A 21,142-nucleotide genomic window follows, 5' to 3' on the forward strand; every position below is an offset into this window, starting at 1 on the left:
GATATTTAAACCTTTAACAACTACTATCAAAACTTGTAGACAGTTAGGCATGCCACTTTTGATTTGTACAAAACAATGAACAAAAAAATTTGACTTGTCAAATTAATTAAGACCAACTCTCTCAATTCATGATCTGAGCTTTTATGGAAGTTTTTGAAATTAGACTCACAAATTTGATAATCACAAGTTCATATCGACTTAACTCACTTTTAAACCTTTTTCGATAATTTTAAGTTAAATCTACTAAATTCTAAAGAACTGAAGTTTTAGTTACTAACTCATAATTAAGTCATATATAATACGAGTCTCAATACACATGGGAAAATTAAATTAATAATTAATACATTGCTAATTAAACGTCATTTTTTAAGGTCAAGTGCTACAACATATGTCATTTATTTTTGTATATGAATTTATTTAGAGACAGCTGTGTTGTGCATTAGATGATGTTAATTCCTTGAATATTGATACATGAGAAATTCGAAAGTTATTTAATTTGTAGTACCTTCATGAATTATTAAAATTAGGGATGTCAATAGGTATGATACAGGTAGGTTGGAATCATTTTCAACTTACTAAGAATTGATTTTACACATATCCGTTAAAAATTTGTCTTGCTCTACTCTATTCATACCCGTTAAGATTAGCGGGTAACAAAACGGTAGTGGACGAATAACGAATAATACAAATATATATAATAGTTTTATTATTTTTACAAATAAAACATCAAAACTTACCATGTCAAACATATGCAGTCACATTACTAATATAAAATTAAAATATAAATATGCAATTAATTCTAAGTAATCGTTTTTTATTAAGCAAAAAAAAAACAAATTCACAGATATTTATTCTAACAAATTCAATTCATTAACTAAATAATAAAACATTCAAATAAAAAAAATATTTAGCATAATATTCTTCTTATGATATAATTTATTTTATATAATTTCCCGTTATTTAACGGATACGAAATAACATTTACCCGTACTCATATCCATTTATCTAACGAAAAAAATCATTACCCATACCGATATCCAATAAGTTAATGAAGAAAAAATCTTATCCATATTCATCTTATCGAATACGATACGGTAAGGTAAACAGGTACACAGGTGTCATTGACACCCCTAATTAAAATGACATATAGAAATTGAAAAGGAGAGATTCAATTGTTGAAAGTAATGAATAAATGAATGCATAAGGCCTGATTAATCAGCTCAGATTTTGATTAAGGATTGATTCAATACAAACTTTTCTCCTAGTGATATCGTTATAATATCATATGATTATGATAACTGCTTCCTAAATCCTAACAGTATACACAACTCAGCAAGTACCCCAAAAGCAAAAATCAAACTAAAAGGAATTCTGAACTAATCAAGAGACATGTTACGGAGGCGGCTCGGCATTGGTCTGAAGGTCCATCGCCTGAGTCCCAGTGGTCCCTTCCGGCGAACTGGAGGGCACAGTGCTCTCCGCAACAACTCGTTATAGGAGGGGATCCTCCTCCTGGCCATATCTCTCTGTCTCGCTGATGGTGGGATCGGCGGCACCCCTTTCACCTTGTTACATGGTTCCTGTTGCGAGATCGCCTCGCACTGGAGCTGATCGGTGCTCATTAAAGCGACATGGCTTCGCTTGATTGCTAATTTGCTTGCTTCTTGAGAGAGAAGAAAGAGTTCAGAAGTGAAGAGAAGAGAAGAGAATGGAGTGCAATTTGGAGGTGAGGTGGAGTCTAATACTTGTTGAGTTTAGAAGAGGAGATAAGAGGAGGGTTTGAATTGATGACTATTTCTAGTGCCATCTAATTTAAGGGAATATATAGCTAATAACTGTAAACTCTCAAGTGTTAACTCAACAAATATTCTAGAAATAGCCATGTCAGCAAAACGAACACCCACATAAATCAAATTAAGTGAAATATGAGATGCATATTAATTTCTGTCAAACTAATTAAAACCAAAGCTAAAGAAAACTAAGATTAGAGCTAAAGAATTGAAGCAAAATAAGAGACTAGCGAGCGAGGAATCTAACAATTAAAACAGAAACCAAGCAAATTATCAATTGCTCCATGCATCTCATCAAATACATGTATGATAATATACACTCTTTTTAGTGAATAATAATTGATATAATAAATTGCTACCTGACTTGGATTTGTTCATTATGAATATTGTAGTGTGGATATGATTATTTCTGACACATTAGATGGTCAATAAGGTTGAACTTTTACTTTAATTACTTGCTGATTTGTTTCAGTTATCCATTTTTTTTTTTTTTTTTGTAATGGCCTTGACAAATTAGGAATGTTGTTTTAAATATAGTATCTTTCTTCATGAAACTATGTTAAGTAACATAGTTTATCATTTTAAATCATTGAACTAAATTATCATATATAGAAAAGGAAAACAATAATCTAGCTTAGAATAATAACATTAATATAATTTATTCATTCCCTATGACAACAACTCTAATCTTATCAACCTAGCACTGTTTATTCATAATTACAAAAGAATTATTACAACAAAGTAGTTATTATTTGACAAGCTGAGGCTTAGTATCTATTTCTTTTCTCTTGTTGCCTAACTTCACTTCACTTGTGGTAGTTGAAACAAATGGGAGTTCAATTTCTTTCTTTGCTTCCTTGACAGAGGGTTTTGGTTTCCTCCGAATGACCTTCTTTGGCTTTTTAGAGAGACCTGAGTCATGCTGGATTGGGTTAGCACCCGTTTCAGACCCATTAATCAAGTGCGGCATGGCATTGTTGTTGCTTTGCGGTGCTTCTAAACACGGTCACCTTTCCCCGCCTCTTAGTAGGGCCATCTTCCTTGAAAGATTCAGTCACTTGAACAGATGAATCAGACTCGATTTTGGTCTGGTCTGCCGCCACTTCTACACCTCGATTAGGCTCAGTTTCAGCAACATTTGGCTCTCTGACCTTTTTATTCCTGCAGAGAACATGTGATATGGATGTTATAATATAGTACCATATAATTAGGTAGAGGCATAAGGCGGAGATATTTAATTTAGAATTTAGGCATCAGTTAATCCTATATTATTAATTTTTTTACAGAATATAACACCCCCTAGATTTTAGTCCCCACTCACAAATATTGAAAGAAAATTGAAGTGATAAAACAGAAAAGTATGATAATCATGTTCTAACAAATAGCATTCAGCAATTAAAGTATGTTTTGTCTAAAAGTATATTTAATGATTGAAATAACAATTAAATTAATCACATACCGGCTCTCGATACCAGAAGGCCTCCTTTCCTAAACCACTCATGCCGAATTTGAACCCACTTGTATTCTTCATGAATAATGACACAGACTCATGAGTATCTACATTACAAAAGTTAAAAAAACAAAAAAAATTATAAACATATTAAGAACAATTTTGACAAGGACTGAAACAATAAAATTTATATGCCAAAAAAAAAAAAAAATTGCCAACTAGACGTTAATGGATAAGCTAATTTTGGAGACTAATATCATCAAACTATAATTTTGGTCATATTATTTGGATCCAATCAAGGATTTTCAAAGCTGGTATATAGAAAACTATGGGGTCGGTCACAAGTCACAACATGGATTCAGCCAATAAAAGCAACGGCTTTACACCTTCTAAGCATAAAAAACAGGTTGACCTTATGCAGGAAATTTATACAAAAAAATAATACAAGAACTGCACTAGAAATGTTAGATAATAAAAGTTTATTTTCATCTATATTCTATATGTGTAACAGCATACATTCATCAACATTCTTGAGTATGTTTACTGTTTAGATCAAGAAACAATATATAGCACCAAAAGGAGTATGTTTTTCCTTGTATAGAAACATGATTCTTTTAAAAGTTATCATTCCAAAAATTCATGTTTGTCTGTGGTCTACGACTGTCAATTAAAACACTCTATGAATTCAAAATGACCGAACCAACATCCTAAGAAATGTTCACTCTAGTAATACGAACTCTCGCAAACAACAGATGCGATATTTTGTTTGAGGGCCATAAATAAGGACTAAACCTTGTATGCTTATCTAAATGCTAAAAAAAATATTCAATAAGATGTCTAAGTTTTCGCATAATATATTTGCGAGATATCCAATAGAACATAACTTCCTTAGCAAGGTATCAAAACTGTTACCGGTTCCATATCCTAGTTTAATTAATGATTTATATAGTCCATTCTAGTAATTGTTTCGAATCTTTTATATAAGTTTTCACATTTTTACTCTGAAGGCCATTTATAGTAGAAGTTCTATGTGACACTTGAGAGGTCAATTGCCGAGGTTACCACAACTTCATATAAAATTTTAACAACCCAACAAATAATTAAAGCTTATATTTTATTTTATTTTCATTTTCCCTTTTTTGCTGTTGCTATTATGACAATTACGCTAGTCCCTACAAACAGCTTACAGTCGCCCTTGCTTGTATCCTATTTACTTATTTCTACAAGGCACCTCAGGATTGTTTCTTAAAATCATCTCAAGTTTAGATAAACTTAACGGGTTTCTTGCTCAATTGAATAAAGATATAGATCAACATAACACGATTCCATTTGGATTCATCGAGGATCAACAAATTTTCATGCCTAATAACCGACTCAAACATAATTATTGCATCAATAATAACCTTGCTCCGCGTCAATTAATTTTGAAAAGCACAACAAGTGATTGATCCAGTATTCAAAACATTACAAGTGATAAACGCATCGATTTTAATATGACTTATCAATTATCACTCGAGATACTCAAATTCAAAAACCGGGAAGAGCAATCGAATTACCTCAGAGACGGTAGATCAGATAAGCACTTCGCTGGGTCTCCGCCTCGTTTGTCCGTGCACAACCTTCGATCCTCCCCTGCCTCTTCTTCTCTCCTACACGCACTCAATGTTTTCCTGTTTCTCTCGATCTCGTCGATTATTTCTCTCTCGATCTCTTCAAATGAAGTTTCTGTAGCCCCCTTTTACAGGGCGTCCGGATCCAGTGAAGTAACCCAATTTTTGGGTTTTGGATCGAGACCGTTCGATTCGAATCCATCGCTCGAGATCTGAAGTGGGACGCACACATTCCGAGCAGCGAATCCGAATCCCGAGACAATCTCGAACGACGGATTCGAATCGAACGGTTCTGATCCAAAACTGAAAAGTTGAGGGGATCTGGACCCACTCGGATATCTGTCTCTGTGTTTGGAGTAGGTCTGATGTCCATCGGACCTACTTTGGCTCGATGGGTGTAGTGACCATTCAATTGTATCAAGATTCGTGTGTTCCGTATTAAAATCCGTGCATGTCTATATCAATTTTCATGCACACAGATTTTTATGTTAATCGTACGGTGTTATAGTTAATTGGATCTAAAAGTAGGTTCAATGCCTATGAGACCTACTCCTATTCTTTTTTTTTTGGTGTTTTGTGAGATGTTAGGTGGAGTTTTAAGTTACATAGATATAAGTTAGGCGGATGTAAATTGTTTTATTTGATGTCAATTTTAAAATTAAGATAATTAAATTTTTGCAGAAGAGAGAAAATAATAATAAGAAAATTATTGGCAATGAATTTTACAAACGAAGTAAGTTAAATTATATAAAAAAGTGGAAATAATTTAATTTAGACCAACTTAACATTAAATTTTTCATTCTAAATTAGTCTAAATATTTTATATTTAATGGTCTAAACTCAATCAAATGAGATTATGATATTTCCATTATAGATTGATTTTTTTTTTTTTTTTGAGACATTGTCTATCTTTCCTCTTACTATTCTCTGTGGGTAGGTTTGGATGAGAGCTAGAATAGTTAGAATAGTGAAATTTGATAATAGTGAATGAGAATAAAGAAAAAATAGTGATTTTTAGATTAGTGTGAAATTGATGGTATTCTGATTAGTAAAAATGTTGTTTGGATTATACATTTGTAATAGTGAATAGTTGTGACCGATAAAGAATAGTATTAATAATGTGCTAATTAAGAAAAAAAGATAGGCAAATGGGGTCTCAAACGAATTGTCACTACGTGGAGATAACATAAGATGTCTTTTTTTGAAAACTTGGTAGTAGCTATCAAGGTTCGTGAGGGAGAATCGAACTCTCGACCTTTGGGTATAACAACATAAGATGTCAATTTTATCATTTTGGGATTGTATTGGCGGTAATATGAAAAGAAAGCATTTTTTTTTCTCTCTTCACACTTTCTGAATAGTAGTTACATTTACAAGGAATAGAGAATAGCAGTTGTTTTAGCTATTCCGAATAACAAAAATATTATAAGGATAACTTATTCGGCCCAAATTTCCTAAAAGAAATGTTAATTGTAGCCCGCAGACGCGATTTTGAGAAATTTCATCTAAAATTTTGGGCTTAGATTGTCAGAGCATTTTTGGTATTTCTTTTCGTCAAAACATTTGAATGATTAATATCTTCAAAATTATTGTATTATGAGTGAGTCTATGGTACCGATTTGGCACTGTACTACGGTTCTATATTTGAGTTTTCAAATCCTAATGGTCGATCCGAACTGTTCATCTTGTTCTCCATATTAATATGTGTTTGGAGACCAAATTTTACATTTTTTGAAAAAAAAATACTATTTTTTTAGATTTATTAAAAATCACTGTTTTTGGATGGTTCAGAATTTTCAGATCAAGTGATTTTCTAAATATCTAAAAAAATAGTAAAAAAATTTCAAAAAATGTAAAATTTGGTCGCCAAACACATATTAATATGGAGAACAAGATGAACGGTTCGGATCGACCGTTAGGATTTAAAAACTCAAATATAGAGCCGTAGCACGATAACAACCCGTGATATGCATAGTACCATAGACTCACTCTTGTATTATTGTATATGCACAATAAGAATAAATTGCTGTATGATCTATAAGACTTTGAAAATATGGTATAGGTTTAATGTAATGCAAATCCTTTCAATTTTATTTCAGTTGTGGTCTGAAGTGCAATTTTATCAGTCCATAATGTTAACAACTTGAATATATTATATTAAAATGAGGAGGTTTCAAATGCTTTTATTTTTTTGTGTCCACTATATTTTTATTTTTAAAAACATTAATAAATTAAAATTAAAATCATAAACGTCAAAATAAAACTTTAAATGTGATTTATGTTATTTTTTCTATGTGCTCATAAAAAAATATCACATTTATATTTTATTTTTATGTGAATCAATTATTTAAAAAATCAACGTATATAAATTATTCACATTAGTACGTTTTTACAAGCCTTGATGATAATCACAATAAAATTGAAATGTCACAATTTTTTACATGTGCATAAATAAAATGATATAGATTATATCTAACGGTTTTATTTTGAGAAATTTCATCTAAAATTTTGGGCTTAGATTGTCAGAGCATTTTTGGTATTTCTTTTCGTCAAAACATTTGAATGATTAATATCTTCAATTTTGGTATTGTATTATTGTATATGCACAATAAGAATAAATTGCTGTATGATTTATAAGACTTTGAAAATATGGTATAGGTTTAATGTAATGCAAATCCTTTCAATTTTATTTCAGTTGTGGTCTGAAGTGCAATTTTATCAGTCCATAATGTTAACAACTTGAATATATTATATTAAAATGAGGAGGTTTCAAATGCTTTTATTTTTTTATGTCCACTATATTTTTATTTTTAAAAACATTAAGAAATTAAAATTAAAATCATAAACGTCAAAATAAAACTTTAAATGTGATTTATGTTATTTTTTCTATGTGCTCATAAAAAAATATCACATTTATATTTTATTTTTATGTGAATCAATTATTTAAAAAATCAACGTCTAGAAATTATCCACATTGGTACGTTTTTACAAGCCTTGATGACAATCACAACAAAGTTGAAATGTCTCAATTTTTTACATGTGCATAGATAAAATGATATAGATCATATCTAACGGTTTTATTTTGACTTTTAAGTTTTACAATTCAATTTATTAAAGTTCTTAAAAATAAAAATATGACAGAGACACAAAAAATAAAGACATTTGAATCCTCTATTAAAATAATGAGTTTTTTTTTTAATCGAACTAAAAGTAAATGCAAATTGCAAAATATTTTTGTGATCAACCACCGCCGAAATTTTTAAAATTACCATTTTATAAAAAATGTTAAACCAAAACACCAGTTCTGGCTGTTTTTTACAAAAATCGCATAGCCGCTTGCCCTGGAAGCGGCCACATGGAGCTTGGCCGCTTTGGAGGGAAGCGGGCACCTATTATGGGCCGCTTTGGGGGCCAGCGGCCACTGTTCATTTTTTTTTTTTTTTTTTTTTTTTTGTTTTAACAGAATTTTATTTTTATTGTTTGTATTAAAATATTAGAAATGTTGAACATATTTCTTTGAAAATAGATGAAATACAATATAATTTGATTTATTAGAAAGACTGCAACAAATAACGCGGATCAATATTTTTCAGGCCGGATTTTTCGCGGTTGTAAGAAAAATTAATATATTTCTTTATGTGTTATTGGAAAATAATAAAAATACTTAGATTCTGAGTTATTGATCCCGGTTCAAAATTCACTTCTAGGTAATCCAGAAAATATTATGATCCTTCTAGTACATTTAATTTTTAAAAAGTTGTATCTATTTTTAGAATTATTTTTAATATGAAAGTAATTTAGTATGGACAAATCAGGTTGTGACACATCATAATTATGATAAATTGGACCATCTAAATTGTGACGCATCATAACATATGCAAAAAAAGGTTTGCACGCCCATGCAATTGAGCCATCTAAAGTGTATTTACTTTCCTCTTAATGTGTAACACTTGGAAGTTCGGAACCTTTGATGACAAAAACAGAAATAGACAGGTTTGCATCAACTTTATACGAGCGTGCCAATTTGCACTCACTGGTGGTTGCTTAATTGGTTTCTAGTCTATTCATCTTTTAACCGAATTAGAAAACTTTGAACTAATTGTTTCAGTTTTTTTTTTTTTTTTTTTTTTTTTTTTGAAATGAACTAGTTTGGTTCAATTTTTAATCTATTTCGGTTTTTCTATTAATTGGTTCGATTAATATTATGATCCTTCTAGTTCGAAATGAACTAGTTTCGGTTTTTCTATTAAGGATCATAATGCACTAGAAGGATCATAATATTTTTAAAAATAGATATAACTTTTTATAAATTAAATGTATTAGAAAGATCACAATATTTTCTGGATTACCTAGAAGTGACTTTTGAACCGGGATCAATAACTCAAAATCTAAGTATTTTTATTATTTTCCAATAACACATAAAGAAATATATTAATTTTTCTTACAGCCGCGAAAAATCCGGCCTGAAAAATATTGATCCGGTTATTTGTTGCAGTCTTTCTAATAAATCAAATTATATTGTATTTCATCTATTTTCAAAGAAATATGTTCAACATTTCTAATATTTTAATACAAACAATAAAAATAAAATTCTGTTAAAAAAAAAAAAAAAAAAAATGAACAGTGGCCGCTGGCCCCCAAAGCGGCCCATAATAGGTGCCCGCTTCCCTCCAAAGCGGCCAAGCTCCATGTGGCCGCTTCCAGGGCAAGCGGCCATGCGATTTTTGTAAAAAACAGCCAGAACTGGTGTTTTGGTTTAACATTTTTTATAAAATGGTATATTTAAAAATTTCGGCAACCACCGCCTATACCAAACCACGAGTTTATGATATTAGCTTCTTGTTAAATATAGTGTTATGCCTAGTCAAGATTACGACAATTATTTTGAAATTCTATTTGAAGGAATAGGCAAAAACTCATATTCAAACCTTAGTTGGTTTCTAAGGTTTGAATATGAGTTTTGAATAAGATTTGAATAAGATTTTTAAAATTGATATGTGAATTTTTCATTTATAGAATATCAATTTGTGAATTTTCTAGTTTTTAAATTCTTGAAAAAATTAGAATATCGGTGTGTGGCACAAGTACAGAAAACTTGTTAGAAAGTTGGTTTTTTTTTGCTTTTTACAATTAATTATTTTGTGGAAGATATAATACTAAAATCAATCTATGTCAAATATGTTAATACTGAGCAGTGATTCATACTAATATAATATATTATATTTTGTTTAGTTAATTTTATTTTTGTATTTTGATCAATTATTGTTTTGTTAAAATTTTATTTAAAGTTATGTTTAGTCTTGTGTTTCAATTATTGTTTTAATTATCTTAAATTAGTTTAATCACAGCATGTCAAATGATAAAATATATATTTTATTTTTTTACGTGCTAAAGAGAAGCTCTTCCAAACTTAATTTCCAGTTTGATCTTAAGCTGTTTCTTTGAGACACCGCACACCGAGAAAAAAAATTGATTGCAGCTAAAATTTTGGGTCTTCACAAAATTGTTGTTGTTGTTTCTTTTTTTTTCCCTCACGAGCTGTTTGTTAGAGAATGGGAATATAATTCAACATGAAAATGGTAATAAAAATTGGGATCCAAATAGTTCATGGGTAGAAATACTAGAAGGGCATGTTCAGCTGCTACTGTGTTCGTAAAAGAAAAAAAAATTCACTCAGAGTGAATTTTTTTTTCCCCACGCAAACAGTGTTTCGGCCATTCAAATTGAACTCAAATCCAAGTCCATTTTCGTTCCCGTCTGGCAGCCGAACATGCCCTAAAAATATAAAACTCGTTTTTCTAAAATAAATTCATGGGAACGCTCCCTACCGAACAGGTAGAATAGAAGTATGTATTATTGAGCATAAAGCAATAAATGTTGTTATAATTTATCGTAAAAATATTTTTGAGATTTTTATTGTTAGTAAATTTTAAAATCTTTTTTTTCAAACCTTTTTGTGAGAATAACTTATAGTCTAGATCAAAAAAAATTTTAAAAAAAATATCATATTGAGACACCTTGTATGAACAAATACTATCAAAACTTGCAAACAGCTAGGCATGCTACTTTTCATTTGTACAAAACAATGAACATAAATATTTGACTTGTCAAATTAAGGCCAACTCTCTAAATTAGTTAGAGCTTTTAGGGAAGTTTTTGAAATTAATCTCACATAATTCGTGTTCATAAGTGATAACTTCATATCAACTTTACTCACTTTTAAAAGGTTTTCCATAATTTTTTAAGTTATATATACGATTTTTTTTAAATGAACTGAAAGTTTATACTAACTCAACTCATAATATGAGTCTAAATAACATGGAAAACTTATATATTGCAAAATGTCTTAGCGCCAGCTGTTGGACCGAGTTTTTTATTTGTAGTATTTTAAAAATAATTAATTTTAGAAGTAACTGAAAACTCAAAATATAATATAAACGCGGGAGTAAGGCTTGGATGCTATGGATAAAATAAGGTTATTCGTGTTACAGTCTAAAAAATCTATTATATAAATTTTAAACTTTGACTTGAGTAGTTTAGTAAATTGGTTATATAATTTGTAGAATACCATTTTTTGCTATTCTTAAAACTTTTTTCTACTATTTTTTATGACTTATAAAGGACGACAAAAAATGACATAAAATATTGATAATTTTCTTTCATTTTTAAGTCATTTTTTGTCATCTTTCATAAATCATAAAAATTAATATTCTACAAGTTCATTATATAACCAATTTAATGAACTACTTAAATCAAAATTTGAAGTTTATTCAGTTTTTAAAACAATAAAACAAATGACTTTATACTACTCTAAACGAAGATTAGGTCTACGCAAAGATTAAATTCAAACATAGTTAGCGTTTTACCAAGTCTACATTTCACCCATCTAGTCTGCGTTTATGCTAAGTTTTGATTTATTTTTTTCAAAATACAAACTATTTCAAGAATTTAATTATTTTAAAGTGTTACAAATAAAAAATTCGAAATGTTGGGCATAAAGAGCATTAGATGAAATTAACATCAATTTTCGATAAAATTTGATGTTTATTTAGTCAAATTAATTGAACACGTGGACCTTTATATGCCGAGTGAAAAAAGTTGCCCTTCCAATAAAGTGGTTATCAATTCATTTTCCAACGAATTTACGAGCAATTTGAGCGGCCAATTGGGGGCGATTTTAAGCATGGAAGGAATTTTGTAATTTTCGTACTAATTTCTTGAATATTGTTACGCAAGAAATTCAAAATTATTTTGTAGAACCTTCATTAAATTTTAAAATGATATATAGAAATTGAAGATCATAAATTTTCTTGGAAACCAGTCAGAGCTTGTTACCAGTAAATTGACACAATGAATGTAAAAGGCCTGATTAATCAACTCAGACTGTGATTAAGGATTGATTCAATACAAACTCTTAACCCAAAATCAATCGATTTCTCTACTGATATCGCTATAATATGCTTCCTAAATCCTAAAAATATACACAACTCACCGAGTACCTTAACAGAAAAAATCAAACTAGAAGGAATTCTGAACTAATCAAGAGACATGTTACGGAGGCGGCTCGGCATTGGTCTGAAGGTCCATCGCCTGAGTCCTGGCGGACCTCTCCGGCGAACTGGAGGACACAGTGCTCTCCGCAACAACTCCTTATTGTAGGGAACCCTCCTCCTGGCCATATCTCTCTGTCTCGCTGATGGTGGGATCGGCGGCACCCCTTTCACCTTGTTACACGGTTCCTGTCGCGAGATCGCCTCGAACTGGAGCTGATCAGCGCTCATTACAAGCGACATGGCTTCGCTTGATAGCTAATTTCTTGCGAGAGAGGAAAGAGGAGAGAAGAGAATGAAGTGCGATTTGGAGGTGAGGTGGAGTCTAATTTTCGAAATCTGAATTTCTTAGAAGAGGATGGTTTGAATTGTTGACTATTTCTAGTGCCTTTTGATTTGGGGTAAGGTTTCTCTGCCAAACACGGAAATAAATTTGCTGTGATTCAGTGGGAATAGCAGGAACTTGCGATTCCAAATCTAACCTTTAAATTTTTTTATATTTGAATCTCAAAGCAGGTGATTTTTCATGCACAAATCTCAAAGACAATTGAACGGACAAATTTGGAACCGCAGGTTGCTGCTATTCCTACAGAATCACAGCAGATTTATCTCCGCCAAACACTAGCAATTACCGAGTGAAGCAGGTGCGTTATCCTCTCCATTTACATGAAAAAGGAGGCGTCCAAAACACTGAGACTTATAAGTATCCATTAAGTTGAAATGGAGAGGAAACTGTAAGATTGTCCGCGGTGGCGTTGTATGAGTCAGCAGTTGGAAAGGAAAGGAAAGAGGTTTGAAAGTTGAAATTTAAAATGTGATTTGTGACCGTTTAGACCACGCCGAGTCGCCGACTGCCAGCTGTCCCTTACTCGGAAATAATTTGGCGAAAATTAAAAATAAATAAATAAATTAGCTTATTGTATTCATTGCATTCCGTGCACTTCATTTCTACTTTTACTAGTCACGGCAGCTGAACCCACCCTGGATTTTAATAATTTCTCTAGTAGCAACCATAAATATTACTGGAACAAAAAAATATAATATTCTAGAATGAATATTAGTAGCAAGGCATTTTTATATGAGTTTTTTTTTTTTTTGAAATTTTTGGACCAAAATAATGACTTCTAAAATTGTTGTCCAACACTCCAACTTGTGTATACTTGGCACTAGTTGGTTCCAGAAACAATCATATAACATTTTATTTTACAATTTTTCAAGATTTCTCTCGGTTTTTTATTTTATTTATATTTTCCAGGATGTTTTCGAGTCATGACAGATGACACAATCACCTTTTCAGATCTCCTGTGACAAAATCCGTGAAGCCCTGAATGCCACAGCAGCAGAAACGAAACCATGAATGCCACAGAGGATCTGAACCCTACAGCACACGCATGCACAATCATGGAAATTTTCTTCTGTCTAGGCCCCACAGATCAGGAGTGCATATCCTCTGAGATATCTCAACTTTTGCGTGACCGACGTGTCCGGTGCCTATTCGGGGGTGATGTAGGGGTCAGTATTATGTGTGCTTTGGGATTCGTGTAGAACGTATTTAAACGGTTGGGATTCTCCATAATGTCCCGTAAAGTTTGAGTTATCTCAGAGAATACGAATTCACAGATGAGACCCTCGCATTCAATTGTGGGCCCATGAATCCATGATACATGGCCCATAATTTTGATCTTTGACCAAAGCAAACATCACCTCGCCGAGAAAAAACCAAATCATGATATTTTGGGTTGTAGTTTAGCATGTTTGCCTGTTTGAAATTTAAATATTAACATAGCAGTTATTGCTTCATGCAACGCACATGTCATGTGCAGTGGTGTTTTGGTTCTATTATCTGTGCGCTGTAATTGTATGAAGCAAAAACTGTTCTGTCAATATCTTTACCCCATGTATTGATGTATAGCTTTGGGCATGTAGTTTTGCAAAATAAGCCCAGCTGCATCACTTTTGCTTAAACATCCTTAAAGAGGATTAATTTCAAAATAAACCCCAATTTAAATTTATTTATGGCAGACCCAACATCACTGGAGGAACAACAAAACCTCCTTTCATACTTGAACCGTTATTTTCAACTCACTTTCCAATGTCATGTTCTCTTTGCATGCATGTTTCTTTGTTCTACATTTTAGTAATATTTGCTTCTCTGAACAAATTCCAACATATTTTTCGTTTTCCGTTCTTCCTGTGATCATTTGTGGACATATTTACAGTGAAGTCGTAGGTTGCTTAGCCACTGTGTTATTTTAAAATTTTAAATAATGTATATTTAAATTGAATTGAATTCTTTTTTTAATTTTATACACTTCAGAACTCTATAAAATGTTAAATTTGTGCTTGTAGTTTAGTGATTAAAATTTGAGTGACTATATATTATATATTTTTTACGTTTCAACCCTTTTAATTATTTTTAGTTTCATTCTGAATCTATTAAATAAGAAAGGAAGACAAAAAGAAAGCATGAAAAATGAACAAACTAAAATTTTAGAATATTTTCCAATTCCATTCATAGGTAGAGGAGTACAAGTTAATTCCTCACTTTTAGAACAGAAAGAATAATGTCCCGGTTCTTAACATGCAAATACAATCATACATGCATTTTAAGAATTCCTTTTAAAAAAAAAGAAAAGAAAAGAAGAAGAAGCACAAAATTGTACCAGTAATGAAATGTCGACTGATCAACTCGCTCCTAATCCGAGCGACATATTGCACAACCGGCTCGGCATTGGTTTGAAATTCCAATGCCGTATGCTCGGTGCTCCCCGCCTTCGTCCCGGAGGGTGCAGTGCTCTTTTCAGTAGTTCTCTATTTGCAGTGTATCTGATGTTCCGTTTTGAAGATGGCGAGGATGGCAGATGCGGTGTTTTGGCTTTCAAACTATCGGTACGAAGGAGTGGTGGGCGCGATGCGGAATTGTGTGTCCGTGCCGGAGATTTGTATTGTTTTCCCTTGGTCTCAACAGCTCCTCCTCCTTTGCAACATTTCAATTTGTTCTTCATATTTTGTGTCTTTTTTTTTTTTTCTACTTTTCTGTTCACCTCAACTTGATTTTTCAAGCTGCAATCAACCGTTTTGACTGTCAGTTCTTCCATTCATTTGTTGTATCCAGTCAAGAGAAAGAAGTATTTAATATTATAAATCATTTAAAATTTAAATAACATTTGCAAAATCCTGGATTTATAAATATATTGTAAAAGCCAACATGTCAAAACCTATTGCCTAATTTTTTTAAATTACCAGAAATATAAAGAAAAAGGTCAAATTATCAGAAAAGGAAAAAAAAAAACAGAAAAACAATGTTATGTGGAAAAATGCTTCTCTTTCATGACGCAATCTAACTCTCAATATTCATTCCCATTTAATTACAAAAAAATAAAAATAGATGCATGCATATGTCTTTCTCAATACGCAAGTAATGTAATTGCCAAAAGAAAATGAAAGAAAGAAAAATACTATTAAATATCTTTGTCAAGTTGGAGCTTATCACACATACCTCTTAATCTTTACATTGTAGATTAAAGATATTGATAAGTCAATTAACCAAAAAAAATGAGAAGTCCTTTTCACTTTATCAGCATTTGATAATACAATCAATCATACTAACCTGATGTATTGATCGTTGAATGAAGAAAGAACTTGTACAACTCTATTAAATTTTTGCTTTTGGAAAAATTCTCTGGGACCAGAGAAATTTTCTAAATTATGATCATTTCATGACAATAATTTTTTTTCTAATTTGAGGTCAAGGGACACAGTGGAAAGCAAAATTTCTTGCTGGATTTGAATAATTTTTCTTATTTATTTATAGTATTTTGTTCTGACATGTGCTTAAAATCACGACGTATCGAACTGCAAAATTTCGGTTAGTTCTGTTCAAGCCAACCTATGATTAACTTTGTTTCCATAGGAGCGTTAATAAATTACCGTGTATGTATTCTGATTTAAAGCTATTTGTGAAAGCAACACTGGAATCGTTGTTAGTTCTATAATTGTTGACACTGTTGTGAGATGGAAAGTGCCAACTAGCCAAGTCGTTTGTTTTTAAGCTTAAAAGCTTAAATAACATTCGGTCAATAGCATCTTAATTTGGTTTAAATCGTTGAAACATTTCTTTTGAGATGAAACTGAGTTAGGTTTAAATTGGCCTGATTTTTATACCATCTTATTTTCTCTACAAAATTGCAGTTCTATTTGTATTCCAAGCATTTTCTTTAGTATAGTGCAATTCTATTTTAATTTAAAAGCTAATTGCTACTGTTTCTGCTTTGGGAAGCTTAATTAAATAACAGATTACCAGTAAAAGCTTATTCTGGAAGGAAAACAAAAATATTGCGCGGTACTTAATAAGGTATTTGGAGTTAATATCAAATTAAAATGACCATCCACACAAACTTTCAAGTATTTATAAAATTGATAACATGCATGGTAGAATACAGTCAATACACAACAAAAACCAATGCAAATATACTGGTACTAGAATGATAGAAGCTATATACATTTTCATTCACAAGCAATTAACAACAAATATCTTTTGTTCATTGTTTCTGTCTATCGACATTTGACATTTGAAAGTATTGTAAAAGCAATTTTCTTTAGTATGAATGTTTGATACAATTCTATGTTTATTTAAAAGCAACCTAATTGCTACTGTTTTGTCTGCTTCAGGAAGCTTAATTAAATAACATAACACAAGTAAAAGCTAATTTTGGAAGGAAAACAAAAATATTGTGCTGTACACAAAAATATTGATAATTACAATGGCCATCTACACAAACTTTTTTTTAAGTATTTAAAAAATTGATAACATGCAAGAACTGACACCAAAAACCAATGCAAATATACTGTACTAGAATGATGCTGTATCATTCACAACCAATTAACGACAAATATATTTGGTTCATTGTTTCGCTATCGACATTTGAGGTTCATATTTAGGTTTAAATTTGATTAGCACAGGCCTCTAATAAAAAACCAACAGTAATTTCAAATCACAGTCATGGAATTCCAAGAATAGAGGATGAACACAAGTTCAACAGATAATTATAGGTGTAAATACATTTACAGGTCACCTGATTTTCCAGTACCTAGTTATTAGTTAAAACTAACATAACAAGAAAAGATGAAAATAAAACACAAACATACAGATAAAAATTTTGAAAAAAATGCAACAGGTTTAAGCAATTGCTCTGTCCCCAGAAAATCTAGGGAGCTGGACTAGCGAATTGACACGCGTCACCCCATCCAGTCCCGTCCAGTCCTTGTTTGGATCGGTATCACCTCCACTATCTGTCACAGGAGCCACGTAGGATCGAACTGTGAAATTACGCGTCAAGGCCGGCTCGGCATTTTGCACTTCAGTGGTGTCAGTGGAACTATCCACACTCTGACTATTGTCAGCAGGAGACGACGAATTTGTCTCCGAGAAATCGCTTATGGTATCTGCTTTTCCATCAAGATAGAGACAGACGACAGCACAGTCGTCCATTTTTGAAGTGGGGTATTTCGACTTCCATTCACGCTCGGCTGCTTCAATAAGGGACCGTGCGGCAGTGTAACGGCTCTCACATGAGGAGACTATGTCGACTACTTCTTTGTTGCTCAGTACATCCCAAACCTGCGGTAATTGGTTTTAGACTAGCTCAGAGAAAGTGTCCGCAATTTTTTTCTTTTGTTGGTGAAATGAAATGCTTCTATTGTTATGGTGTAAAAAACAAAATGGAAACAAGAAAAGAAAAAGAAAAGCCGCAAACAGTGTATTTAGCCTCATGCAGAAATGGTATATTCCTATTTCCTAGACAGTACCAAAGTAAATGAATATAGTGTGTTTCATTATATGCAAAGCTCCGCTTCAAACGTACTTTAAGTTGATTGACCATCATAAAAATTGAATAATGGGTTTTAGAATACACTTCCAGAAAGTCATGCAAATACAAAAGTATGGAAAAGGACATAATGTGTCACTGTATGAAATTAAATCCATCACACTGTCTCCACCTCCTTAAAAATAATGCACATTCAGGCCACTTACCCAATTGAGTTGAATAATACATATGTTGGGGAAAGTTTTAAATTGGGTTGACACTATTAAAGATAAGTAGCAATACATAATTAACTTGCGTAAAAATATCATATGAATGAAATATGAGCTTGTGTAAAATGCCATGCAGGAACTAAGCAACTGAACATAAGAAACACATAAAAGTTTTTTCTTTTCCTGTGTATATTTTTTTTTTGTTTCTTTTTTCCTTTAGGAATATTGAATAAGTGAATAGTCTACAGTCAAATATTTACTATATACTAACAATATTAGTCACCAGAAATTACCTACCACACACCAATACCACATGCCCAATGAACCTAAGAAATTAGGGACCTATGATAGTTCATTCAAATTAACTTATAATCCACTCAAATGGTCAAACATGGAAAGAAACCCTTGTTGACAAAGTGAAAAGGAAAATGATGGAAGCAAGAAAGAAAAGAAGAAATAGAGAAAGAAACAAAACCCCGTCAGATGCGAGAACGACAAACTGATCACGGCTCGAGAGTGGCCAATGGAAGAAATCGGGCACAGAGATTACACCATATTCCTTGAGACAAAAATCACCAAAAGCCCGTGCCATAGCTAGACCTGGTGCATCGTCAAATGGAAGCCACACACGTGGCACCTCGGGCTCGTCCTGCAGTGCAAACACCCTCCCTTTGCAACTCTTTATCCTCTCAGCCTCATCTGTTAATAAACATTAATACTCTAATTATTACACTTTGATTTTGTGTTAGAAACATAATTAAAAAACAAAAGAAAGTGCATGCACATATAGTATATATGTATAAACATACTTGGTAGATCAGGTTTGAGATCGACAGTGATTTGAATAGCCATGACTTCTCCGGTGTTCTCATCTTTGGTTCCTAATACAGCTCGGGAATCTCCTATATTTCCCACGAGGAGGCTTGATCCCTACAATTGGATTTATTTTACAATTAATTACTAAATTATCAATTAATTAGGCTGAAATGGAAAACAAATTGAAGCAGGGAATGATTTCAATTACAATTTTAAGAAGAGTAACAGCAGTGCTGCCACTACAGAAGCAGTCGACGGAAGGATGGGACCGGAGATCTTTATCCATCCCTCGGTATGCTTTCATAAACGCCCTCCTCCAATCAGCCACTGCCATGTCAACACATTTGTCCCCCTTATTACCTTTTCCCTTTGGAAGAGCTTCTAAAAGCTTCAGTGGTAACACATCCCTCACTCTCCGTGCCACCAGATGGCCGTATGGACCATGTCCATCGAACACTCCACACAGCACCCCTCTCTCCTCTTCTACCCCAAATTCCTACAATTTCAAATATTTCAAATCAAACCGAATCAAGCTAAATAAAACAAAACACCACTAAATGTAACAACAATAAAAAAGAAGAAGAAGCAAACATTACATCCCAAAGAAGCATAGCGTCTTGGTTGATGCCTTTTCGACCTTGTTGGGTGAAGATCGAGGCAAAGCGGTTGCGACCATCATTTGAGAAGATCCGACCCGGGAAGAGATGTAGATTGTCCTCTTTCGGGATCCGCTTCGAAGGAAGAAGAGTATCCAACGCGTTCCCTTTTGTTACAACATCCGCTTTCCTCTCTCGGTCAAATGGTTTATTAATGCAACCACAAGCGGAAGAGGAGGTGAGGCAGTTTCCCATTTACGCGCGCAATGTCGCATCTGCCACAAGAAAATCCCTCAAGTTGCAACTCCCAAGTTGAAATCGGTGGCTTCGTGGAGGTCTGCAAGCTTTTTATTATGAAGTGGAGATCCAAGTAGCTTGAAAGACAGAGAGGAAAGAGACGAGTTGAGAAAAGGAAAGAGAGAGAAAGAGAAAGAAAAGGAGAGAGAGGATATAGAAAGAAGAAGACGATAGCGTAACAGACGCAGCACAAATCCGACAACCCAACTATTTGTGTGCACAGTTCATCAGTTTTGCTCTTCGTTTATTTAATGCATTCCTTATTCCTCTCCAGTTATTTTCACTCAAGAGACGTCCAGTTCTTTGTAAAGTCAAAATATGTTATTGCCTCCGCTGTTTGAGTCCGCATCGGCTGCATTAAACTCAAAAGAGCATCTTTTTTTGAGTTAATAGATATCAGCCGTCAAATTGTAAACGGAGCCCATCCGGCCTCCGCCTAAAACATAGGAGATCTTCAATATTAGTGCGGATTTAATTCGCACGAATCTTAAATCTGATCCGACGGTCCATTTGTATTAACTCAAAAGATTCCTTTTTGAGTTAATGCAGAGGATACGAATTCCCGCTGTTTTGGTTTTATACAACACACGAATAATAAAATTAAAACAAAAACATATATAACTTATACACTATGTAAAGTCAAAATAGTGTTGTTAATATTTTTATCCATAGAACAGTTTGTTTTCAATTATCCATTCCACGCTAAAAAGATTAAATATTGTTAAAATATAGTTCGTTAGTGTAATTATTCAAATTTAGTTAAAAAAAATATTGTTCAGAAAAATTAATTTCTCAAGCCAGCTCTTCTGGTTTGAAAATGTATAGAAATAGACAATATATATATTTAGCAAAATTCTTTGTAGAGCATTCAAGTTAGTTACACATTTTTCCACCAAAGACAACATTTTTTTTTTTAATTTACGTTCCATGGTTTTAAATTTTTTAATTGTAACTTATATTATTATTTTACTTTCTGTTGAAACGGATGGAGTACAA

The 21,142-nt window shown here is 32.4% G+C and overlaps 1 protein-coding gene and 3 long non-coding RNA genes across 4 annotated transcripts; 1 reads left to right on the forward strand and 3 right to left on the reverse strand.

The window, feature by feature from the left end:
- Window positions 1-1,134: 1,134 nt before the first annotated feature.
- On the forward strand, window positions 1,135-12,717 carry LOC144552789 (uncharacterized). The gene is made up of 2 exons (XR_013511239.1): window positions 1,135-1,205; window positions 12,214-12,717. It is a non-coding gene; the product is annotated as an uncharacterized LOC144552789 (long non-coding RNA).
- On the reverse strand, window positions 1,212-12,309 carry LOC144552790 (uncharacterized). Its single transcript, XR_013511240.1, has 2 exons — window positions 12,270-12,309; window positions 1,212-1,261 (listed from the first exon to the last, which is right to left on the reverse strand). It is a non-coding gene; the product is annotated as an uncharacterized LOC144552790 (long non-coding RNA).
- On the reverse strand, window positions 2,416-4,975 carry LOC144553630 (uncharacterized). The gene is made up of 3 exons (XR_013511400.1): window positions 4,797-4,975; window positions 3,250-3,347; window positions 2,416-2,951 (listed from the first exon to the last, which is right to left on the reverse strand). It is a non-coding gene; the product is annotated as an uncharacterized LOC144553630 (long non-coding RNA).
- A 4,667-nt stretch (window positions 12,718-17,384) lies between the features above and the next one.
- Window positions 17,385-20,365, reverse strand: LOC144552788 (putative protein phosphatase 2C 64). Its single transcript, XM_078300781.1, has 5 exons — window positions 19,850-20,365; window positions 19,462-19,749; window positions 19,247-19,367; window positions 18,913-19,136; window positions 17,385-18,020 (listed from the first exon to the last, which is right to left on the reverse strand). The coding sequence occupies exons 1-5, from the start codon at window positions 20,102-20,104 to the stop codon at window positions 17,580-17,582; spliced, it is 1,329 nt and encodes a 442-aa protein (XP_078156907.1). The 5' UTR covers window positions 20,105-20,365; the 3' UTR covers window positions 17,385-17,579.
- Window positions 20,366-21,142: the final 777 nt, after the last annotated feature.

This window comes from Carex rostrata, chromosome 4 (genome assembly GCF_964058835.1).
Source record: "Carex rostrata chromosome 4, lpCarRost1.2, whole genome shotgun sequence".
Taxonomy (NCBI): domain Eukaryota; kingdom Viridiplantae; phylum Streptophyta; class Magnoliopsida; order Poales; family Cyperaceae; genus Carex; species Carex rostrata.